At 42.7% G+C, this 26,049-nt stretch overlaps 1 protein-coding gene across 6 annotated transcripts in view; it reads left to right on the top strand.

Annotated features, from left to right (window-relative positions):
- LOC128414647 (glutathione hydrolase-like YwrD proenzyme) overlaps positions 1-26,049 on the top strand; it is a 47,007-nt gene that overhangs the window by 11,778 nt on the left and 9,180 nt on the right. For 3 of the 6 annotated variants that reach the window (XM_053390247.1, XM_053390249.1, XM_053390251.1), the window contains 7 exons: positions 3,466-3,648; positions 8,773-8,860; positions 9,817-9,988; positions 12,459-12,621; positions 13,774-13,944; positions 14,654-14,738; positions 15,302-16,661. In XM_053390247.1, the coding sequence (XP_053246222.1) occupies positions 3,466-3,648; positions 8,773-8,860; positions 9,817-9,988; positions 12,459-12,621; positions 13,774-13,944; positions 14,654-14,738; positions 15,302-15,540 (1,101 nt within the window). In that variant the 3' untranslated portion in view covers positions 15,541-16,661. Of the gene's footprint in view, positions 1-3,465; positions 3,649-8,772; positions 8,861-9,816; positions 9,989-12,458; positions 12,622-13,773; positions 13,945-14,653; positions 14,739-15,301; positions 16,662-26,049 lie in introns of those variants that run through there. The other 3 variants (XM_053390248.1, XM_053390250.1, XR_008330701.1) reach the window with 2 other exon arrangements.

Raw genomic sequence — 26,049 nt, 5'->3', positions numbered from 1 at the left:
ATAATTATAAATGTCAGTATGCTGCAGGCTAACAAATACTGCCTCTTAACCTTACTGAGGAGCTAATGTAAGGCTGAGAAGCTGTTCAGAGTCCAATCTCATAGAAATCAGTAAACAGACCACTATAGGCTGAGAAGATGGATTCAAACTAATCCTTTGTCATGCTTAATTCCCTTCCATTGTTCAACTTGGATTAATGTAACGCATTTAACCTATACTTCATAACCAATTTGGGTTGTTTCCTCCACCCACAATGTATTCATTTCCCTACACTCAATAGTTGTGGATAACATTTATCCGCATTTAAAACATGCAAATATAATTTAATATACGATTAAGCTCCTGCCAACCTAGCAGTTCGAAAGCACGTCAAAGTGCAAGTAGATAAATAGGTACCGCTCCGGCGGGAAGGTAAACGGTGTTTCCGTGCACTGCTCTGGTTCGCCAGAAGCGGCTTAGTCATGCTGGCCACATGACCCGGAAGCTGTACGCCGGCTCCCTCGGCCAATAAAGCGAGATGAGCGCCGCAACCCAGAGTCAGCCACGACTGGACCTAATGGTCAGGGGTCTCTTTACATTTACCTTTTAACATATGCACAGACCATGGGTTGCAGGTATATTTGGCCCTCTCCTCAAAACTGTTCACTCCTTCGAAAGACAGTCCCCTCTGTCTTTCTGTATCTCTTGATGCCATTGGCTGAGCTACTTTGATGTCGCCTTGGGCTTTCACTGGTGATAGCAAATGGCCCCAGAAGCTGTTATTGACTTAGCTGCTGTGATGGCATGGAGAAGTGGGAGGGATCAGGGCTAGGTAGCTGAACGCAAAGGGGAACGTTCAGCAAATTTAAACCACATATGGGCCTTGAATTATATGTTCTTGGTACAAATATTCTAGTTCATTGCAGATCCTTATAGTGAGCAGAATCACCCACCAGATAGATGAAATCTTATGCTCAATAAAAACTCAAATCCCACAGATGTATGACCCTAAAACAGCGAATGTGTGAAGAGAATTGACATAGATCCAAAGAGCATGCCCAGTGAGATTTTTTTTGGGGGGGGATATTTTCTCTTTGAATAGAATTCCATGTTACAATCTCCTTTGGAAACTAAATGTGAACTAGAAGTTCAACATTGCTGTTGCCATGGCAAATGAATTGTGAGCTTCTTGTTTGCCTTGGTCACATTTGCTTAGATCGATGTGTGCGGTGCTTGATACTGCTTGAATTCAGAATTGCTATTCACTCACAAAAGGATGAAAGCTGTGAACAGTGAGCAACTTGGTATACAACCCTGTTTTCATCTGAAAAAGTCAGCTGTCACCTAAGGGAGTCCAGGCCTCCATCCCTGTTTTTGAATATCTTCAAGGCCGATTTTGGATCTCTTACAGAGAACTGTATAGAAATGATGAAATTAGCCTCTGTTGGATACCCTTCACATGAGATAATTTCCTCCCAAATGAAGCTGGGAGTACACAAACTGTGCATTGTGATGTGTGTTGAACATATTGTCTATGCATGCTGAAATAGATAATTATACAAAGCAGTCTGCAGAGAACTCTTTGTTTCCAGCCAATAACTTCAGGTGTTTCTGTTTCACTAGGGGGTGTTGTGTGCGTAAACAACAATGTCTTAGGCATCTACTTTTTGTCGCAGGAGGTGATGTTTCAAAAGTGCAGCAGGGAATACAATGCATTTCTTTGCTACATAAGCCATGTTGTTGTTGTTGGGAATTTTGGAAACCATGGCTCTTGAGTACAACGAAAGACAAACCTTTAATAAGTGCACAAATGACACGTAAACAACAAAGGATATATGACTTTCAAGAGTTAGTGCGTTAGATGAGAGAGATCCTTGTCCTACATGATTTATCTCACTTGAGGAATGAGCCTTTCTTGACCTGCCAATTTCATCTGTTAATATTTAACAAATTGGTGCCAGGTGGTAACCTGGTACGTAGAGGATGGTACACTATTTGCTTAAACACGGGGAATGACACATGCCCTTTTGTCTTGTTGGTGCCTGGTACCAACAACTTAATATCCCCTTTGAATGACTGGCGTTGAAGTTGCTCTTCTTTGAAATCGCGTCAGGAGTGACAGGCAGTTTCCTTTTGTGTACATAAGTGCCTAATTGTGCTCTCTTTACTTCTGAAGCTACTCATTTACTGTGCATGCTATAATTTTAAAGCGACAGCTCACCCTTGCTTTCTACATACACCCTTCAAACAAATATAAAAATGCTGTAATATTTAATAAAGTTACTACATTTTACCGCCACATGAAAGGATGGTTCTGGGATAGTTGGTCTTACCAGCTATGGCTTGGGCCACCACTGCACCAAATGTTCAGAGCACAATGGGCAGCATTCATTTAATGTAGCCCATCACCTCAAAGACTTTGCCCTTCTCCTCTGCCATGTTCCCTGTGCCCCTCCAAGTTGTGGGGGTGGGTGGCCAGGAACAGCTTCTGGGAGGGAGAACAGGGTGGGAAGGATGATTGTTCTGTCTGGCAGTCTGTAACACTTGTGCAGATGGAACTTCCATAATAACGTGACGTTGAATTCCACCCTGAGATACTACTTTTGTAGTTATGGCTTCTCCCAAAGATTTCTGGAAGCTGTTAAGGGTGCTGAGAGTTGCTTGGAGACCCCTATTCCCCTCACAGAGCTTCTATTCTCGGTTCCCAGGGTTCCCTGGGAAGAGGGGTTGATTGGCAAACAACTCTGAGAATTGTAGCTCCATGGTGTGCAAATTGCTTAACCCTGAGGGCCCTCTAGTCCAACCCCCTACATTTTAACTAATTCTGCACAATCCATTAATTTTGTCTGCCATTCTTCTTTCGTCGGAATTTCTTCTTTTTTTTTGTGAAATAATATTTTATTAAGTTTAACAATAGAAAAATAGAACGATAAAAACACAGAGAAAATATAAAACACAACAATACAAACTTTCACAATACATAAAATACAAACATTTAACAAGGGGGGAAAAAGAACAATCAACACACAAAACATAGAATAAGAAAAACACAAACCACTCTTTTCTAATTATTCATCTTCAATTAACTTATTTTCCTGACTTCCTCACGCCTCCCTTTTTTATATCCCTTTTTAACAATTAGTTCAGCAAATTCGTAATCGTCGGAATTTCTTCTAAGCCTCGACTATTTTGATTAACCTCCGCTACTGAACTGTGACCTAAGATGATGTTCAGGTCTGTAGTGCATTCCTTCAGCAAACCAGACACCTGAGAGCCAAATTACCCAGCTAATAAGCAGCAAATGGCACAGTGCAACTAATGTAAATTTTATCTTTGTTCATGTTTCCTGGTTTATATATACACTCATAGACACCCCGTCCCCGCTCTGCCCTCCACCCAGGCAAGCAAGCGTCACTGTCAGAATCCAAGGTCACATTGCATAGTATTTCTGCCCCCACCAAAAACACACTTTTCTTTTTTTTGCAGTTTCCAATACAGATTATTTTCTTCTTCCAGGAGTTAGCAGAATTTGGCAAACGAGGCTTCTACGAAGGCCGTGTGGCCAAAGCTGTTGTGGATGTTATTCAGAGCAATGGTGGAGTGATGGATTTGGAGGACCTGAAAAGCCACGCCACTGAAAAAGTCAAACCTATTGTCACAAATTACAAGGTAAGGCGGCGATTGCAATGTTCCAAAATGAATGGAGTTTGTAGAATTAATCACGGGCAACTAGAGCACAATCTCGTGAGTCCCTAACAGAGATATTGGTGAAACTTGGGTACACAGTACCTAGATACAGAGAGCTCAGAGCCTTGGAGGTTTGTAATGCTCTCCTCAGTGTGATAATTAGGAGCTCTGAATTCTTCTCTGAGTTTCAATCTGAACCATAGAAGTATTCCTGTCTTGCTGTCCAACCTCACACTGGAAATGCCCACCTTAAAACACACACCCACACCTTACAACTGCTACTTGGGCCTAAGTCTCCTTATTTAAAAAAAGAACTGGGCTCCAGCAGCCTTCACAACAAAGCTTCCCATAACTAGGGAACAGTGGCTGAGAAGCCTCTGCTCCATTCCCCAGTGCCTCTGAAAGTACCTTTTAACCAGCTTTGAGCCTTTGATATCTAATGCTTATATTAAAAATTGGACACATGTCCAGCCGCCTAGCTGAATTCTTCCAGTAATGGAAGAATTGGGAGTATCCACTACAATGGTGGTCCAGCTTTTGCATTCTCTGTCCCTCCCACAGAATTTTCTGTGAACAGGAATGCCTTTTTACTCAATGTGTTTCTCTTTATACTTCAAAGCGGTACTTTCCAGTGGCACAGCCAAGGTTGGAAAGAAAATGGGGTTTCCTTGCCAGGTCATTCTTGGGATTTCCCCCCTCCCCTTTGTTTTGCAGCCTCTGTTTTTCATCCTGTAATTTTCATACGGTAATAAAATTGCCTGGCACACTCTTACCTTCCTCCCAGACCCACCCATGCCATGAATACAGGCTCTCAAAACTGAACTTGGCTGTGGTTGTTTCCTTTGAAAGTAATGGGAAATACATTGAGGGGTGTCCAGTTTTTTGAGGGAATGTGTGCAGAGAGCGAGAGAGAAGAGGTCAATTGAAGTGTTCGTGAGAGGTGGACTTAAACACTAATTTCTGTTTCTAACATATTGGGCTCACGATTGAAATATCTGATGAGGTGGTGACTTTATGTGTACCCTCAACAAATTCAATTTAAGTGCCGTATAATCTGGTGGCATACCATGTGAATTTTGCCCCTCTTTTTTCTAGTCAGTAGGTAATATGAAGGCACCTAGGACTTGTTGACTGAATCACAGGTGTATTAAAATTCATGATATTTCCCAGAGAGCTAGGCCTCTGAAATTTGATTCATACAGGCAACCTTTTTCTCGATTTGCTTATGTGGAGGTTAGACTATGTCCTGTCCTTATTAAGCATTTGTTCTGATTTGTTTTCAGGGAGTTATATGGTAAGAATGTTCATCTTGAATACATCTTGATTTGCTTGTGCAGTAGTTATACACACTCCCCGTTAATTATCTGTTCATCTCCTGCTTTTTAGCGCATTTTCCCATCACTTTCCTAACTGCAAAGAGTTCATTTTTTAAAAAGGGGATTTGCTGCTGTGCAAGGGCAACAGATCCACTTAAGTTGCATAAACCTAAATTTCCAGTACTTGTGTGAATCCTTGCCACAAAATACTGTCTGGGAGCGATCATGGTGCAAGGCACCCCAATTACAAAAAGAAAGTGTTATGTACTGAAGTTCTCACCCTGGGCCAGCAGGGGGATACTGTAGATAGTTTTCACTCAGGTCCACGTCAGTTATTTTAGGCGGGAAACCCTGGGTTGTTGTTGCTACAATGTTGATAGCTGGCTGCCTATAAAAGCAGGCCGGCTGAGCTGTTTGCTGTTCAGTTTTCTGTTCCAGCTTACAAAATAAAGAGCTGCTTTGGAGAAATCGCTGTGTCGTCTGCCATGTCTACCCACTATTCAACAATTTTTTTTTCTCCTTCCAGTAGCACCTTAAAGACCAACTAAGTTAGTTCTTGGTATGAGCTTTCGTGTGCATGCACACTTCTTCAGATACACTGAAACAGAAGTTGCCAGATCCTTCTATATAGTGAGAAGGTGGGGAGGGGTATTACTCAGAAGGGTGGTGGGAATGGGTGATTGGCAGATAGCTGTGATGAGCCTGTTGACGACTCTTAACGACTGCAATAGGTCTTACAGGAAAAAGCAAGGGGTGAGAAGGTGAAAAATGGCTTTGTCATGTATAATGAGATAAGAATCCAATGTCTTTGTTCAGACCAGGTCTCTCCATGGTTTTAAGTTTGGTAATGAGTTGCAATTCAGCAGCTTCTCTTTCCAGTCTATTTCTGAAATTCCTTTGTAGTAAAACAGCTACTTTGAGATCTTGGACACTATTCAACAGAAAGGGTTGGATTATTTTACATTTGTACATCCTAAAATGCAAAGGAAACAAGTTCACATTATACTGAAGCCCTTTCACTATTGCAAAACTCATCTGAAAGGGAGCCATTTGCACTGGAGAGAGAGGGTGGGAAGGAGAAGACAAGCTGAATTGGAATAGAGAAATGAAACCAATGCTTAACTTTTCTTCTGGGAATTATCGTCCTTTCCCCCCAGAAAAACCTTCCCTCGCTAGCTGCTTGATTTGGGAAGGAGCCAAATTTCAGTGGCAGCTACCAATAGAAACATGTGCTTCCCCAATACAAGCTTAATTAGTTAGTTCTGTGGATACTCTGCACTAGGAGGGAGGGAGAATTTCAGTTCTGTTCACATTTAAAGTCAAACCCACACTTTCCAAAAGAAGACGCAAAGCTATCCTTTGAAATTTTCACTTATCCAGATTTTGCAATGCAGTTCTCCAACCAAGCAGTGTTTACAAAAAAATCATATATTAAATGGAAATGCACATAAAATGTAAATTTTGGGGGAAATAATATACGAAAAGCATTATACAGTATTTGGAAAATTGCTTCCAAAAATGTGAAGTTAGTTGTATATTAGTTAAAACTGCAGACAGATATACTAAATGTATATTAGTTAAAACTGCAGACAGAGAGAAATTTATGAGAAAAGTGCACCAAAATGCCAATGAATTTTTTTTTTAATAAAACACCTAATTGCTGTAGAGATGTGGAAAACTGGTTGATGCTTGCTGTTGGAATTGAAATAGAGCCCTGCCACATGGCCCAGGGCTCAGAAAATTGGTATAGTCCAAGGCAACCCACTTAAGTGAAATGTTGAGTTCAATGGGTCTTTACTCCCTGATAGGTTTGTAGTAGATGATTGCAGTCTAAAACTCCTGTAGTATCCAGAAGCTGGTGTTTAACCCTCTTCAAGCCTCTACCTGGTTGTTAAGAAGTCCATCTCTTAACACACAGCACAGGTGAGCGGCGGTATGGAAAGAGAGCATGAATCAAACAAGAGGTGTTTGCACATAGACATACATCACTGAGTGGCAAAACCTCTGGAACCCCTTTCTGACTGGGTAGCGGGGAAAGGAGAGAGATTTCAATCCAGCATTTATATAACCTGGTCAAAGCTCTTTACATTGCAAGTAAAACGTCATCAGGTATGGATACCTGTGTGAGACTCATGAGTGTCAAATAATCTCAGGGCAGTTCTGAGAGTGTCTGTGCCTGAGGAACTTGTGATGCCAGAGTTCCCACATAAGAAAAGGAGAAGCTCAGATACCATATTATTAGTGAAGGTGTGTCACGTTTTGCACTCGTGCCATTCCAGTACTGCTAATAATAGTACCTTTCTAAGCCCATACTTACCAATAAACCTATTAGTCATGTTGGATGTGTACACACACACACACACAGAGAGAGAGAGAGAGAGAACAATGAGTAATGTGTTTAAACAAAGAAGCAAAAGTTAAATATACATGCATTATTTATGTATCTTCACTCAGACCCATAGTCTTTCTAAAATCTTGTGTCATTGCTTTCACTCTAGTTAAGTATTTCTGAAACATTTTTTGAAAGATATATTAGGAATGTAGGAAGCTGCCATATGCTGAGTCAGGCCATTGATCTGCTTTTGCCAACCCTGACTGGCAGCAGTAGATTTCAGTTCTGGGGCAGGATTTGAACCTGGGTCTCTTCTTTATGCAAAACAGATGCTTGACCACTGAACTATGACTTTTCCCTTATTGTTCCCCCCCAGCAAATATACTATGCGTATGAAATGGTCTGGAATTGTTCTTTTAGCTTTAAGAATTAGATGTAGATGAGGGCAGTTGTTATAAGAAAGCATTTGTGTGGTGAAGGTATGGGAGCAAATCAAACTTATTTAAAGTAGTATATAGTCAAACCTCGGTTGCCGAACATAATCTGTTCTGGAAGGCCATTCAGCTTCCAAAATGTTCGACAACCGAGGCACGGCTTCTCATTGATTGCAAGAGCTTCTTGCACTCAAGCGGAAGCCGCGTCAGATGTTCGGGTTCCGAAAAATGGTTGAAAACCGGGGCATTTACTTCCGGGTTTTCAGCATTCGGGAGCCGAAACATACAATAACGAAGGCATTCGGGAATCGAGGTTTGAACCACTGCATACTTAAGTGAAGTTGCTTGCCAAATTACAGAAGTCACCTCTGCTATATGCTACTGCATTTACATGCATTGAAATCATACCCCAAGGGACGCAGGTGGCGCTGTGAGTTAAACCACAGAGCCTAGGACTTGCTGATCAGAAGGTAGGCAGTTTGAATCCCCGCAACGCGGTGAGCTCCTGTTGCTCGGTCCCTGCTCCTGCCAACCTAGCAGTTCGAAAGCACATCAAAATGCAAGTAGATAAATAGGTACTACTCCAGCGGGAAGGTAAACGGCGTTTCCGTGCACTGCTCTGGTTTGCCAGAAGCGGCTTAGTCATGCTGGCCACATGACCCGGAAGCTGTACGCCGGCTCCCTCGGCCAATAAAGTGAGATGAGTGCCGCAACCCCAGAGTCGGCCACAACTGGACCTAATGGTCAGGGGTCCCTTTAACTTTTAAATCATACCCCCCAAAAAAGAATTCCGAGAACAGTCACTGACCCCTCACAGAGCTACAACTCCCAGCACCCTTAACAAACTTTAAATGTATGGTGCTTTAAATGTTTTCTGTGTACACAGTCTTGGTCTTGATTCAGCAACGCAGGAAAGACTTTTATACTGAAAATCATCAATGTCTTGCGTGGAAAGTTTTCCTTTTCTTTATTGTTCCTTTTCTGGGGTACAGTGTGTGAGAAGTGACCACTATTTCTTCTCCAGGGTCTGAATGTATGGGAGATCCCTCCGAATGGGCAAGGAATAACAGCGCTATTAGCCCTGAACATTTTAGAAAATTTCAACTTGAAAGGTATGACCAGCATCTTAAAAAGTCCTATTACTTATTTGGGGGGGGGGGGGAGAAAGAATAGGGAAGAAACTTTCCAATTGTTTCAGCTTTAGGTGAAGAAAAGCCTCCATTCGAAACTAAAGCTACTGTTAGTCACTGCACTAATTGTTAATTGTTGTTGTTTTTTAAATTGCAGGTGACTTTACGTTTTTTATGTACCAAAATAAATAACAGGGTAGGAAGTGTGAATGCTTTATGTTCACTCTGCATCACCATTTTGTCTCAAGACACTTTTAGCCAAGCAATCCAAACTCTGCAAACTTGTCACACAATAGCCCTCAAACAATTGTTCCAGTGCATGCCCTCTAGCTTGAAGCCCTGGCTGCTGGCAGTGCCTTGGAGGTGGCATTGCTCAGGAGCACATGAGATGAAACATGTTCCGGGTGCAGAAAGGAGACTGGCTAGGGGAGGAAAAGGAGTGGGGGGGCAGGGGGAGGGAGGGCAAGGCAGCGGTTGTGTACACACTCACATTTACTTTGCACATGACATTTGCCACAATCCACATCTATCCTGCAGTTTCTTGAGGAATACTGCGTTTTGATGTGTTCTATTAGATTTCAAAACCAACATGAACAGACAGTGGACGACTTGGAGGCACATCCAGCCAAACTGATATGCACAACAATGTGCAAAAGTGATTAGAAACACAGGTGAAAAAATGGCCTCACTGCGCTTTAAACCAATAATGTGTACATAGCCAAATGTGGATGATGAAGGAGGAAGAGAACAGAGGGAGGAAAAAAAAGTTATATTTCTCCCTTTGGCGCACTCCACATACTTCAATTTCTCTTAGGCCCCTATATCTAGAACATAATCTGTGAATGAATTTAGTGCAATTATTACTTGTGTAGTCAATTGTAGTTTTCATGGGTGAGTGATTCTTTTGACCTGTTGCTTGTGCTGGCTTACTTTTCTAGAAATGGGCCATAATACTGCTCACTATTTGCACATCCTCATCGAAGCTGTCAAAGTTAGCTTTGCCGATACTTTATGGTTCTGTGCAGATCCAGAAAAGGTAGCTGTACCCACAACAAAGCTCCTTTCCAAACCTTATGCCAGAGACCGTTCGAAGCTGATAGATTTACAGAGGTAAGGGCTCATCTCTTGACTGCTTGTATTTATTTCTTATTGCACTGATCTTCCACCTCCCCTCCAAGGCATTCAAGATGACTTAAATGGCTCTACCCTCACAACTACTCAGTGAGGTAACTTCAGCTGAGGGTTGGTGACTGGCCCAGTGTTATCCAGTGAGCTTCATGACTGAGCGGGGATTTGAACACTGGTCTCCATGGTCAGAAACCGAAGCTCTAATCTGTATACTTCTATAGTGTTCTGATCCTGAAATATGGAACAGTTGTTTTCTTTGGCCTTGGCTTTCTTTCAAAGTAGCTGCTGTCTTCTTGATGTTTACACATCAGATTATAGCCCTCTTTTATTTGCAGTGGCCAGGATCCAAAGAGTTAGTTCAGGCATTTGGGCATGCCCAATGGGATTTTTGACATTTTTCTTTGAACAGCAGGCTGCAACACAATATCAAAAGCTTGCTTTTGAAAACCTGTTCAGTTTGAAAGTGGCTTTTGTGGAATGGGGAACTCGAGCCCAAACTTTTGTAAGCATCCAGAAATAGTTGCACAGTTCTTTGGACCCCAGCCTATGAAGTCACGGCATTACCTAGTTTGGGTGAGGCATTCAGGCGAAAGATAAATTATTATAGGAGAGCCTGACAAAAACTGCAGAATGCTTGTGCGCATTTGTTTATTTGCATGGAAGCAAGTGGAAGTGTGTATGTACGTGTGAGGGGAGAATTGCTTCTGATCAGGGTTCAAGCCTGCTATTTATTACCTCCCAACTGGTGCATTCCACTCTAAATACCACCATTTTCCCTTTCCAACCAACACTCAACATTCTGTGGTTATTTGACAGAGTTATTGCACATGCACTATCTTCATTCGGCTGTTTAGGGTTTTATGCCTCTTCTAGGTCATTTCTTTTCGTTTTCTTTACTTCTTCCATGAAGCATACTAAAACCTACTTCTTGCTTCTCAGTGACCCTGGCTACATAAATATTGGCACTCACCACTTGAGTATGCTGTTGCAGGCAGGAATGCCTATTGAGAAATCCATGCAAAAAATGTTGCTAGGATGGTATTCCAACACAGGGCTCAAACCCACGACCCTGAGATTAATGTTAGATAAACAAACTTCTCACGGTTGTAAATTGGTGAGCCTTCATGCCCACAACACCAAGGTGGAATCTACACACATATTAAAAAAGTTCAGAAAATGCTTTTGTGTGTGTGTGTATATATATATATATATATATATATATATATATATATATGGAATATATATATATGGAAAATTCAATGTATTTTTTAAATCACTATATATATATCACTATATATATATATATATATATATATATATATATATATATATAGTGATATATATATAGTGATTTAAAAAATACATTGAATTTTCCATAAGGCTCACCATTGCTGTCTAGTGTCACATTGTATATTGCACTTAAAACACACTTAAAACGTTTTATTTGCAGCTGTATAGCTAAGTCCCGCCATGTCTTCAATCATATACTTAGAAAACAACAGGCCTTGAAAACCCAAGGGACTAAGTACCTAGAGTAGGGCATACCTGATTATATGTATGTGGCATTTTTAAAGTACCCAGGTGTGTTAGCCTCCAATTGTGTACTTTAGATAAAAATGTTTGTTTAAATTTGTTGGCAGCGTTGTGTTTGGGTTTCACCTCATAAAATAATGCGGTAACCCCTTATTTGATCGGGTATTACCTGACCATAAAAAGACTTACAGGCACTGTTCCTTTCCTGTGTCGCTTTTGCCTTATCTTTCTGTGACATGCTGTTTGCTGTTTCCAGGGGGAGGGAGCAGGGAACTTTACTAAGAACTTGATGCAAGGCTGCTTGTGGGTGAAGCTACAATCTCTTTCCTACTAACGTAAAACTCGCACGGTCGCAGGGGTTACTGCATCTGGGCTCATTAAGAAAGTAAGGAGAAGCATCCTCTGTTCTCACAAAGGCCAACAAGATGCTCGAAAGTGAAGCCCACAAACACGACATGAGCACAACGGGATGCAATGTACACTTTATAAATAAGCACACCTTGTTTAACCCGGCTTACAGGCAAACTCCCCACTTGTGCAGGGGTTAATGTTCTGGCCCCCGTACGCATAAGTAAAATTATGTGAAATGGGGAGCACCCTCTAAACACGTCCCCTGCTGCTGTGTCTTCAATCCAAACCAAAATGGAAGCTCTGTGGCCAGCTGGAGGCAGCACAAGGAAGTGGCAGCTGCGGCTGCGGCTGCGCTACCCCACGTGTCAGCTGTTAGGTGGGGAGGCTGAGCAACTGAAACAAAGCCCTGCTGCCCCTCCCATCTTTTGGGGGCTTCCTCCACCCTCACTGACATCCTCTTTGGGCTCTGGGGAGGGTCTTCTCAGAAAAAACCCCCTATGAAATCAGATATTTGGGTTTATGACTTTTTTTCTGTGTGAAGTTATTGAGTTGTTGTTGTTTCCTTCAGGGCAACTGCCAAATATAATCAAGGAAATCCTTTCCCGGTTGGAAGTGACACTGTTTACTTCACAGTGGTGGATACCCAAGGCAATGCCTGCTCTTTCATTAACAGCAACTATATGGGATTTGGCACAGGGCTGGTACCAGATGGCTGTGGATTTACATTACAAGTGAGAAAATACTTTCAAGTGTGTGTGCATGCATGTACACACGTGTGGAGAGCAGGAATGGAAAGATCTGTCACTTTTGCTTCTCCCCCTCTTAAATTCAGTTCTCCACATTTTGCATCAAACTGCAAATATTTTTTTTAACGATCCTCATGAAAATTCATGAGCATTTTAATGTGAATTTCTCATAATAAACACATTTTTATATGCTGTTTTGTCTAATGTACACATGTTTACAAGCAATTTCCCCTAACACCATGCACTTTGTATGTAATTTTTACTAATACACATTTGCCCCTGATGCAGTGGTACCTCGGGTTATGAACTTAATTCGTTCCGGAAGTCTGTTCTTAACCTGAAGTGTTCTTAACCTGAGGCGCGCATTGCCTACACCGGCCTCCCGTGGCCCCAGAAGCAGATTGCATTCGTATCCCGGGGCAAAGTTCGCAACCCGGGACACTTACTTACGGGTTTGTGGAGTTCGTAACCCAAAACGTTTGTAAGGTACCACTGTATATGCATTTTAAATATTGTTTGATTGGAGAGCTGCATTGAAAAATAGAGATGAGTACAAATATCAAACAATAGCTATGTTTCGGTTTGCACATTGTTTCAGAAAGTACAAAGTAGATAGATTCATCTTGAGATGCATATTGAAATGAATTTCTCCTCCATCCATAGCGGAGAGAGAGAGAAGATTGCTTTAATATTAATTGGCACACAGTGCTATCCAGTATGCTATTTCATATCCTTTAAAACGTAATTTACATTAAATTAAATCAAATCAGATCAGATCTTGTTACAATAAGTTGAATATGGGAAGGGTTGTCCCTACATTAATGGAGGGAGTCATTTATTTATTTGCTGTGCAGTAGTTTGGGGAGGTATATTTACCTAGGAGGTTACACTAGGGAGGTGGTTCAAAGTTTGGCGATTTTTCACCTTAATTTTAAAACTGTATATTTGGTACATTTTGCAGTAGTGTTTTCTTAATTTGTAACTGGCTGCTATTTTAGCAGTGTATGTGGGTTTGTTTTGCTATTGCCTTTATTAATAGCCTTAGGTAATTCCATAAATTGTTAGGGAATTGTCCTATTAATGCCCCGGGGCAGTTTTGCCAACCTCTGCCTTTTACTGTACTGACTTGTTTTTTAGAACAGAGGAGCCAATTTTTCACTACAGCCTGGTCACCCAAACTGCTTGGCACCTAGGAAGAGGCCATATCACACAATTATACCCGCTCTGGCTACTGATGCTGATTCAGGGGAGCTTCTGTGCTCCTTTGGAGTAATGGGTGGATTCATGCAGCCACAAGGGCATGTTCAGGTGAGCCTCTGCATCTTTCAACTACTTCTCTGTAAGCGTGTCATTTGCAAACCCTACAGAAGATCCTTTGCAGTCTAAGACGCGTGTTTGCAAACATTTAGAATTCATGTGTTTGAGGCTGTTTCAGGGTTTGGGATTTGCTTGGTTCTTGTTGTTGTTGTCGGCTTGCCTGACTGCATGCCTTCCTCTCCACTTGGCACACCTGTCTCACCTCTGAGACCCGTACGTGGGTATGCAGTAATACCTGAATACAGCATATCCGGCATAAAATCCAGTGAACTTCACAATCGACATCCTAGATGAAGTCAGCTGCACGATCTGGGTGTACTCATGTTTGATTTCATGCAATTGTGCCCTACTGAAATGTTATGCCAATGAATGGGCATCTGTCTTGTTGAAGAGGGCAAGTGTTCTGTTGCTGTCTTCCCCCATGATTGGGTACGTGTATCATCTGATCCAGCTTGCAGTGCTGCTTCAGTACAGTGAAACCGTCTTTGTTTTTCATAATGAAGCTAAAATATTACTCATCTTCAGTTGCTTTGTCAGTCATGTTGTGATTTCCACCATTTATGTGAAGACATTAAAAAAAACCCTATTTTGCCCAGGCTGTTGCTGCTCTGTGAATTGATGACTTCCTAAGGATGTATCAAATTTATGTAAGAAGCTTGTCTTTCCTTGTTCATCTTACCCCATTCTGTACCCCTTGTAGGTACTGCTCAACATGTTGGAATTTGGAATGAATCCACAACAGGCTTTGGATGTGCCTCGTTTTTGTGTCGAATATGACAAAAAGGGTAAGACATGTTTTTAAATGCACATAATGAGTATACAGACACCGTACAACCTCATCTTATTTTAATAGCTGTGGGAAATCTAAAATATGTAGTTCATCAGAATCAGGAACACAGGGAAGTGCTTTATTCTGCATCTAGTTTGGTACACACATGGACAGAGATGCAACAAATAACAAATGTCACACTAAGGTCTTTCTTTCTTTCTTTCTTTCTCACACATAGATACATTTCTTTTTTTGCATCCTGTGGAAATGGGTTGGAATATTCTCTTTGCCTTTCAAGGGATCATGATTTAGAGCAGTCTTCCTCAGACTCGGCCCTCCAGATGTTTTGAGACTATAATTCCCATCATCCCTGACCACTGGTCCTGCTAGCTAGGGATGATGGGAGTTGTAGGCCAAAAACATCTGGAGGGCCGAGGTTGAGGAAGCCTGATTTAGAGCTATGAATTAATGCTTTCGTTGAATCCAAGTCTTTTGGGTTGAATGGCATTTGTGAAATCGATTAGTATTCCTGCAGTATTGCTTGTCCAGTTAATCCTTGAATGCATTTCTTTTATACAGTGGATGCATGGCTCGTGTCCTTGGAAGATGGCATCCCTCAGCACATCACGGAAGCACTGATAGCCAAGGGTCATAGGGTCATGGCCCCCGTAACTGGGCACAACAGGAGCATGTTTGGACGGGGCCAAATTATCACCAAAGGAGACTGGTGGAGGCACTGGAGAATCCTGCCTTCTTCTAGCAATGTATTCTGGGCAGGGTCTGATCCCCGAGCTGATGGCTGTGCATTAGGATATTAGCACGGAAGAAAGAATTGGCTGTGTTTTAAGTGGGTTAAAAAAAATCAATGTCCAAATCGAAACTCAAATCTGAAAGGGTATAAACAATGACAATATGGGTTAGGGGGAAACGGATCAAAATCTGCTTGAGCCATAGCTTGGTAAAAGAGCAAATTCTTTGCATGTAGAGAGCCAGTGTGGTGTAGTGGTTAGGAGTGGTAGACTTGTAATCTGGTGAACCTGGTTCGCGTCTCCGCTCCTCCACATGCAGCTGCTGGGTGACCTTGGGCTAGTCACACTTCTCTGAAGTCTCTCAGCCCCACTCACCCCACAGAGTGTTTGTTGTGGGGGGGGGGAAGGGAAAGGAGAATGTTAGCTGCTTTGAGACTCCTTCAGGTAGTGATAAAGCAGGATATCAAATCCAAACTCCTCTTCCTCCTCCTCCTCCTCCTCCTCCTCTTCTTCTTCTCTCAGGGATAGTCAGAGGCATCTATACCTGTGACTGTGGAAGAGGGTTCAGCTGCCAATCAAGTTGGATGAAGGGTGGGGGATGTAGCCAAGGTCTGCATTCCCTTATAGGCAGCCTTCCAGGGGAGCTGATTGGCCAGAGGTGAAGGTGCTATGGATGGGACAACTACAGGTGTCTATATCCCGGCTCTCAGTCACACAGCTCTGCAACCAAGGCTGCTCCTACCATTAGGCAAACAGAGGCAGTCCGATGGCTGGCATGGGTGGCGGTGAATTGCTGACACACACCCCCAGCCCTCCCATCACCCGGCTGTTCTGCTGCCTGCCCACCTTCTCCCTAGCTCCAGGAAGGGCCAAAAGATTGACCTTCCTGCAGAACAAAGCACTTTGGGCAGGCAGGCTATGAAAGTGCCTGTTCTGGCACGGTTTGCTCTGGCAGCTAAAAAGGATGCCTAAAATTAGGGCAGAAAGTTTAATGTTGTTGGTTTTGTTTACAATAGTCCCGAGTTTTTGCCATCGTGGCAAATGTGTAAACTTTTTAATAAAGACAGGAGGAAGGGCAACCGACACCAGCATTATTAATACTGACTGGCAATTTCTTCCGCCGACCTCTTAAACTTTTAAAAACCATGTTTACAGCTTGTATGTATTTCATAGAATCAGAGTTGGAAGGGACCCCATGTTGGGATATTGCCAGGGAGATAAAGTCCATCTGAGCCCCCAAGCTCGGTGCCGGACGATCCATCGACCTCCCCGTAGTCAGGCAATATCAGCAATTTAGCGACACTAAGCCTCAGGCTTAGTGCACACTCTGACAGCAGAATTCACACAGCAAAAAGCTGCACAAGCATGAGAGCAGAACATGCATATTTACAGTTTTATTTGGCGTTGGTCAGAACAAAGAAGGCATGACCGTCTGCTCCGACTGCTCAGGCAAAACAGCCAAAAACGAAACGAACTTACAACATAAACATCCTGTGAGACAGGAACTTACGCAGGCTGTTATACAAACATCCTGCTCCCTTTTAAGGTGGAACGGAAATATCCTAACACCCCAAGGGTCATCTAGTCCAACCCCCTGCAATGTAGGAATCGCAACTAAAGCGTCCATGACAGATGGCCATCCAGCCTCTCCAGTGAAGGACAGTCCACAACCTCCTGAGCGAGTCCATTACATGGTTGAACAGCTCATGCACTTTTATTGCATTTTGATACAATTTTGGTATTGTTGATTATTACACAGCCCTCCTTGTTTTGCTCTGCTTTAACCTAATGAATTTAATGAATTTTAATATTTAAGGATCATCCAATCAGTCAACAAGTAATACTAATGAATCTGCTGCAAAACCTTTCTGCATTGATTTGTCCATGATTCTTAACGTAACCTTTCTGTTTCATAGCATATTTTGGTACAATTGTTTCTTAATAAAGAACGTTCTATTAATAGTGCTGCGTGTATCTAGTTATTATTGCAATAAGCAGTTTGTTGGCCTTGTGTGGATGACGACAACGGAACGGCTTAACCAGCTTTGTGCACCCACAGGAGTGTGGGGCCTGAAATTTTCGAGCAGCAACCATCCACAGTAGGAACCTTCCCCCAAACCATAATAATAATATAATTAAGTATTCCCATGTCTGAAGGCACACGGTGCAACAATTTTGTTGAAACTAAGCAGTGTCAAGATGGGAAATTGCCTGGGAACTTTATGTATGCCCCCTTGAGCTCCACAAAAGGTGAGATATAAATTTAATAAACTAATGGACACAGAAATTATCTGCCTTTGGTGAACAGCACCAGTAGGGTTAAAATCCAGTTTTATTTATTTTTAAAATCAACAACTGTGGGCTGCTTTTGAGGAAGCTGAAGCTGGGAGGGAACCTTTCAAATGATTTACACCTAGATAGTGACACCACCACTTCCCCTTTTAAAAGCACCTTATTTGTACATTTATTTATTTCATTTTTGCCTTTGCAATATACAAGAGTGGAAAGAGTCTTTGTAAACAACCACTTGTTTATAACTGTCCAAGCTGTCATTTCCTTTTCAGTTGTGAGCCTGGGAAAATGGCTAGGTTGCAGATACTGTGGCTAGACAAAAACATTGAAATAAAAGAACAGATTTATTTAAATCGGTGTAAGTGCATGGAAAAAATACAGTGTTGCATTAGCCTGAAAGAATCAATCTCTCTCTCTCTCTCTCTCTCTCTCTCTCTCTCTCTCTCTCTGAGCTACATTATATCAGAGGGTGCTGCCAGATTGTCAGTACTTTTGAGTGGTATTCAGTCACCTGACAAATTCAGGTTATGAAATTACAGTTGATTTGGTGCACTTGTACAATAAATTTAACCCCCTCAAAAAATGGGACTTTTTCCATCAAGGAAAGTGATGGGACAATTAGCTGGAAAGTGTGGGATAACAACTGTTTAATGTGATGTATAACTTCCCCACAAATGTTGTGCAAAAATGAATGTCTCTGGATACAGGTGTAAAATGTTATTAGTGCACATTTAACTGGTAGCTTTTTGCTGGTCTCATGGCACAACTAAGAAGGCTTGCTCCAATATCTCAGTGATCTAATGGATCCATAATGGAGATTATTTGAATATACAGTGGTACCATGGGTTAAGAACTTAATTTGTTCCAGAGGTCCATTCTTAACCTGAAACGGTTCTTAACCTGAGGCGCGCTTTTGCTAATGGGGCCTCCCGCTGCCTCTGCACTGCTGTCGTGTGATTTCCGTTCTTATCCTGGGGCAAAGTTCTTAACCTGGAGCAACCACTTTCTGGTTAGTGGAGTTTGTAACCCGAAGTGTCTGTAACCTGAAGCATCTGTAAGCCGAGGTACCACTGTATATGGGAAAATCAATGTGGTTTCAGAGCCTTTTGTGGCCATTATTGTGGTATTTCAGCTCTTGACTGAGGTAGCTAGCCTGCAGCTGCAACAGGATCTCCTTTTTTACCACATAGTACAAGCCAGTCATTTTAACATTTTCATTAGGAGCTTTTTAGGAAACAGATCCTGGTGTGGTGCGGTGGGGGAACCCTCCTAAACACATCTGCAAACTGGTCCTATGTTTGTTTACATGGAAATATGTTTCACTGTAATTATGCGTACACCAAATACGTGTTCGCGGAAATGCAGCCTTAACTCCCATTGGGCAGGCCGGTGGTGAAAAACGATCAATAATAAAGGTGAGTGCATCAGGTTTATAGGGAGTTAGATTTATTGGCTTCTCTGCACAGTATTGGTTTCTGTTTTCTGTTTCTGTTTACACCTAGGCTGCATCAATTACTTTTTCAGGATCAAAATTCATCCAGCCGCTGCAAGCTGTCAGCAGATGAGTCCCACGATCATTATCCTATCATTGTTTTATAGGTGCTAGTCCATACTTAAAGATCGTTAAAAGGCTGGTATTATGATGGGCAATTGTGGAATAATTAGTCAATTGCTGAATTGGTTATATTTAGCTTCTTTCCTTTTTTATAGGGGGTATAGGCTCTCTATGAACTAGAGAGAGCTGCTTATTCATTTGACCTGTTATTATAATTACTTCTTGCTTACGTCTTTGACCTCAATAATATCTTCTAGCAATGAGTAGCAAGCTCCCAAGAATTTGGGGCTGAGGAGTCTATTTCAATGGACCATATTCTGGATTTGCCACTAACTTGCCTGATCCTCCTTCTTTTCTATGCCCAGAAGTGGCATGTACAGCATCCAACCCCAGGTGGTCCAGATGATAAGACCGCTGCAGTCACCGAAGAGCATCAGTTGCTATTGAGCCCCACCTCCTGCCCATACTATTTGCATAGGGTTCCATTTGTTTATGTAAACTATTTCTACATCACCTTTCTGAAACTTAAGGTAGACCACAGTTAGCCATTAACATCAGAAGGCAAAATCGTGGAACAGCTAGGAAAATAAATAAATCCATATAAAGTCAAAGCATAGCAGCAAAAATCAGGGATTGCCAAAAGGCTTTCAGGAGTGGGGAGGATGGAAAGAGAGCAAGGACATAATGGGGTATCGGGGGGCAGGTGGGCATGGCTCCGGGCACAAAATTCTGAGGGGGTTCAACCAGGTGCCCCCAGGCAGGAGCTGGCTTCCACAGGATCCCCACTCTGCCCTGGTGAAGGTGGCAGAGCAGTTCAGGTGCACAGTGAGTGGGCAGGGAGGGAAGGAAACAAGGGGTGACCCCAGTGCAGGCACTGCGGGAAATCACTTGCTAAGGACTGCGTCAGCCAGCCAGGCTCCCCCCTATCCAGGAAGGCAACACAGCACAGCATGGCCCTGCTTGACTCAGGGGTGTGTGGCTCTGGTGGCATTGGCAGCTGTCTGTTCTGGGCACCAGCAACCAATGCTACGCTGCTGCAAGAACTATGACTATTACTACTGTTGCTCTAAATTATGATTAGCATAACCCTGGCCCTGCCCATGACGATGCAGGCCCCCAACACGTTATCTCCAAGGGAATGTGGTTTATGAAGAGCTAGAAACTTGTTTTAATTTAATGTAAGTAAATAATGAAACATGAGGTTCTCAGGATGCTGAATTATGCCTCCAAGTCTAATATTGCTGCTTGCGCAGAACTGCAAAATATGAACAACTCTGTCAAAAACCCCTTAAGATGTGTCATGGGAGAAACTAGTATTTTTATTTTATTGTATTTATTAAAAAAATATCTGTATTGACTGCTACATCTGTCTATTACATGGCTGAAGTCTCTGAAGGAACCTTGATTGTTTGAGCTATTGTTTGGTTATCGGGTGCATTGCAGACATGGTACCAGGCTCATAGGACTCCACACTTTAGTAGAGGTTGCTGCCAAGAAGGAACTGGAAAGGAACTATTCCAGACTGCCTTGACACTAATTAATTTCCATCTCCTGTGCAAATCTCATTTGGCAAATGAATGATGGACTTCTTGTCTGCTGGAGAGCAACCATCCAGCTTTTTTGTAAAAAAAGTAGAACAGATGTTTGAGCAGTAGCAAAGATCCTCTTCCCACAACAGCACTGACAATGCCCAAGCCATTATTCGCTACTGGATAAAACATTGTTTCCTTAGAGTTGGGATGCGCAGGACCCAGGGTTTGTATGGAGATGTGCAAACACATGCAAAAATACAGTAGCACTGTGCAGGAATTCAAACCCAGGTTTCTATGGTCCAGATAAAATGTTCTTCATCACAGCACCCTGGTTTTCTTTTGACTCCATTAACTTGGTGCTGGTTGTTGTCAAACCCAGAAAACAAAAAAAGGGGGTTATGCTGTCAAAATATGGGGGGGGGGGCGTGCTGGTCTGGATGATACCCAGGAGTCCCTTCCATGATCCTCTGTAGGTGAAGACACAATATATAAAAGGAAACCAGACAAACCAGTTCCTTTACTAAGGTAATGGCCTTAGCTGGCCACTTAATTACTGACATTTACATTAGAAAGAAGTGGCCCTGTTGCAATAGAAATAAGAGAGGGTACCTCCTCTCACCCAGTTGGAAGCAACATCAACTTGCAAGGTAGCAGAACAATAGCCAGGGAGTTTTGTATGGGCGTTTTTGCTGATGCTGGGAGCCAGAAAGACAAGAGACATGTCTTGCTCTTTGGTGAACCCAAAGCTGAGTTTGGAGCTTCACTGAGAAACCTAACAGGGAGGCAACCCTTCCATCCTATGCTTAGGTTGTAAAAAGGTAAAGGTAAAGGACCCCTGGCCGTTATGTCCAGTCACGGATGACTCTGGGGTTGTGGCGCTCATCTCGCTTTACTGGCCGAGGGAGCCGGTGTACAGCTTCCGGGTCATGTGGTCAGCATGACTAAGCCGCTTCTGGCGAACCAGAGCAGCGCACGGAAACGCCGTTTACCTTCCCACCGGAGCGGTACCTCTTTATCTATTTGCACTTTGATGTGCTTTTGAACTGCTAGGTTGGGCAGGAGCAGGGACCAAGCAACGGGAGCTCACCCCATCGCGGGGATTTGAACCGCCGACCTTCTGATAGGCAAGTCCTAGGCTCTGTGGTTTAACCCACAGCGCCACCCGCGTCCCTTTGTAGGAGGGTTTAAATATTGTAAGTCTCTTTGGATGGGCATTCCCGGAAAAGTGGCTTCAAAATACCTTGCAATAAATAAATAGTCCTATTGAGATTTTAATGTCCAATTAGCCAAGAAAATGAACTATTATTATTACTTGCATTTTCCAATCGATCTTTTTTTTCTTGGCTCTGGCTTTTATTTTGTGATGCTGCAATCAGTCTATAGGACTTTTATTTTTTTACACAGACTGAGTGCCCTCTGCTGTCACAAAGTAAAAGTAAGATTTACAAAACAGGCAGCTACTGCCGAATGCCTAACGATATTATACATTTAGGCCAGGGGTCAGCAAACTTTTTCAGCAGGGGCCGGTCCACTGTCCCTCAGACCTTGGGGGGGGTGCGGACCATATTTTGAGGAAGGGAAATGAATGAATCCCTATGCCCCACAAATAACCCAGAGATGCATTTTAAATAAAAGGACACATTCTACTCATGTAAAAACATGCTGATTCCCGGATATTCCACGGGCCAGATTTAGAAGGAGATTGGGCCGGATGAAGCCCCCAGGCCTTAGTTTGACTACCCATGATCTAGGCTGAACTTCTATGCACACCGTACCTGAAAGTACCGTAAGTCCCAATGAAAACAATATAGCACAGTACATTATACTTTAAATTGTTAACCAAGAAATGCAAGAGTCTGCAACCTGTATAAATTATTTCCATATATTTTTCTTATTGAGCATGATTTATAGTTTCTTCTACTTATATGTAGAAGCCCTGCATATTAGAAATCCCGCTCAGAATTCCCTTCCCACATAGCATCCTGAAATTTCACCATGCATTGTCTTTGCAGTGAATGAGAGGTAGGTAGCCACCAAAAACTTGCAGTTTCTCATCTGTTTTTACAACTAATCATTTCACTGTTTTCACCTCATTCAACGTAACTGAAGCCAGATCTTGTTATAGCTGATGGCCTAGCTAAACAAAACCAGTTCTGATGTTTAGACGTCACTGAAATCTTATACTGAAGCAAGTTATTTCTGACCTCAGCTATTGAAGGGATTGTTTTTTTAAAAAAAATGCACACAAACAATATAATAAAGGAAATTCTCGCCAATTGGATGTTCAGCTGGATAGGATATCAGCTTCCACTTCTGTGGAGGAAACCCGGTGGCTATGTTTACATTTGACTTAAATTCATAAAAGCCCAAACCCTGTCACTTAAATCCTGCTTAATCAGATAAGGTTGGGAGGATATGGTCATGTTCTGGAGGAAATCGCCGAGGCCAACAGCTACAGAACTTGGGAGGGCCCTGCACAAATGTTCTTAAGTGTTGTTGTAACATTTGGTGAAAGATCAAAACCTGACTTCAAATAAAATAAATCCTTTTCCAATGAAGGCTGCCATTCTAAGCACATTTTGGAAGGCGGGCCTTTTCTTCTTTCTTTGGCGATCACTCGTAGCCGAGTAAGATTGTCTTCCATAAACACAGTTTTAACAGTGAGTCCGTAAGTGACTGTGGAGGCCGATTCTGGATCCACACATCCTTCCACAGTGGGGACAAAGGTTTCCGGGTGGGAGTTGATCACGGTGAGGATTCGTCAAGCGTGCCTTCCTCTTAGTGCATTTTCCCCTTTCACGCTGAGTTTGAACATCTTCAAAGCCCACGACACCTTTGGTAAAGGCTGTTCTCCAATTAGAGCGCTCGCAGGCCAGTGTTTCCCAGTTGTCAGTGTCTATACTACATTTTTTAGATTTGCCTTAAGAGAGTCTTTAAACTTCTTTTGTTGACCACCAGCATTATGCTTTCCATTTTTAAAGTTCTGCCAAACTTAAAAATGGCAGTCCTTTAAACGTACAGTGGTACCTCGGGTTAAGAACTTAATTCGTTCTGGAGGTCTGTTCTTAACCTAAAACTGTTCTTAACCTGAAGCACCACTTTAGCTAATGGGGCCTCCCACTGCCGCTGCACGATTTCTGTTCTCATCCTGAAGCAAAATTCTTAACCCGAGGTTCTATTTCTGGGTTAGTGGAGTCTGTAACCTGAAGCGTCTGTAACCTGAGGTACCACTGTAGTAGAGCTTGTACTTGAGTAAATGTAAATCAGACTGCAGATCAATAAATCAGGGCTATATAGGGCAAGCCCACTGACTCACAATGATGGTTCATACTAAAGAGGTGAGGATGTATATTCATACAAAGAGGCTCTATAATGAGTCAGATCATTGGTCCATCAAGTTCTGTATTACTAGTCTGGCTGCAGGTTTTCAAGGTCTTTTTCTAGACAGTGCGCCCACCCAACAGCTGATATTAGCGATTTTGAAAGAACTGGAACACCACGCCTGTCCTGGAGCTGGTGTAGCTTTTTCCTCCCTGATACAATCTATGGGAGTGGTGGGTGACAGTAGAAGAAACTAAAGCAGAAGGGGGGGGGGAATGATTATTTTAAAAACCAGTGCATTCTACCTTCCAACCCGGATGCAGCCAGCTGGTTTGGGAGCTGGCATTTGATCCATCATTGATCGTACACCCACATGCTGCCGCACCCTGCAAAGGATTGTTCTGCCTGTATTTCTTTCAGGATTTCTTTTAACTCCAGAGAAGGGAGAAACTATGTTCCCAGCAGATATTGCTGGACCCCCAACTCCCATCGCCCCAGCCAGTGCAGTCAACAAGTCAGGGATGATGGGAGTTGTAGTCCAACACGGCTAGAGGGTCACAGGTTCCTTACCACACTTTTACTTCAAATGGTCCCATTGGTTTGGGTAGTTAGGTTGTCTTTTTTGGCCGTTGGCCTACAACTCTTCCTGCACAGTTCTGGTTGCCTCATCCCAAAACAGGATATTGCGGAGTTTTAAAAAAGGTTTCAGGAAAGAGCAGCTAAAATGATCAGGGGGATGGAGCAACTCCGAATACTGAATGAAGCTGATTGTTGGAAGATTCAGGACCTACAAAAGAAAGGACTTCTTCATGCAGTGCATGGTTAAACTACAGCATTGACTCCCAGAAGATGTAGAGTTGGCCAACTTGGATAGCTTTAAGCAAGCTTAGACTAATTTACAGAGCATAAGGCTGTTCATGGCTACTAGGCTACTAGACACGGTGACTATCTTCTAGCTCTGTCATTGGAAGGCCACTTGCTGGGAAGTGGGGAGATTTCTGTTGCATTCATGGTCTGCTTGGGGGTTTCCACTGGTTGCCCACTGTGAGAGCAAGATGCTGGACTACATGGGCCATTGGCTTGATCCAGCAAGGCTCTTTTCATGGCCTGGTGTTCCGCATTACAAGAACCCATTTACCTTTAATTAAAGCCATAAATTAATTTTAGTACAAACTAAAGCTGCCTATTTCGTGACTACAAAGTCCTAAAATGCTTCTCTTGTTTTCCCACTCGCACCTAGTTTGCTGCCCACTCTCTGACTGCCGCCGTGGGCGTGAGTCATTTGCAAGCCTTCTTGGGTCGTTTTGTTGTAATTACCTTAGCAAAAGGTGGGCCTGGAAGCTTTGCTGCCATGACAGAACCTTTGTAGACATTCTGGGCCTCCTCTGCCTAAACCCAGTGTGATATAGTGGTTGGAGCTCTAGATTAGGACTTGGGAGACAAAAGTTCAAATCTCCACTCAGCCACGAAGCTGCCAGGTGGCCAGGTGGCACAGTCTGTTTCAACCTGACCAAACAAAAACCTTGTTATGAAGATAAAATGGAGAGGAGGAGAGCAATGTATGCCACCCCTGAGCTCCTTGAAGGAAAGGCAAAATCTTAAGTGTAATAATGACAGGACGCGATCATCTGACAATACCTTTGATTAATGGAACCTTGTGGTGAAGGGTAGACTAAAAAATCTAATAAAATAATGTTAGAGAGAAACAACAGCAGATGACATTATTCATTATGTTCTGCTCGGGTTTCCAAGGGGAATAGTAGCAATTGTAGGAGCCAGAGTGCTTGACCTTTGGTCTGATCCAAGCAAGACAACCTGTGGTCTTTAACTCTTTGACAGCATAGTAATAAACCCAGCCGAAATCAATGTGATTAGTCT

Source organism: Podarcis raffonei, chromosome 5 (genome assembly GCF_027172205.1).
Source record: "Podarcis raffonei isolate rPodRaf1 chromosome 5, rPodRaf1.pri, whole genome shotgun sequence".
In the NCBI taxonomy this organism is placed as follows: domain Eukaryota; kingdom Metazoa; phylum Chordata; class Lepidosauria; order Squamata; family Lacertidae; genus Podarcis; species Podarcis raffonei.
This window is presented reverse-complemented; position numbering and strand designations above follow the sequence as displayed.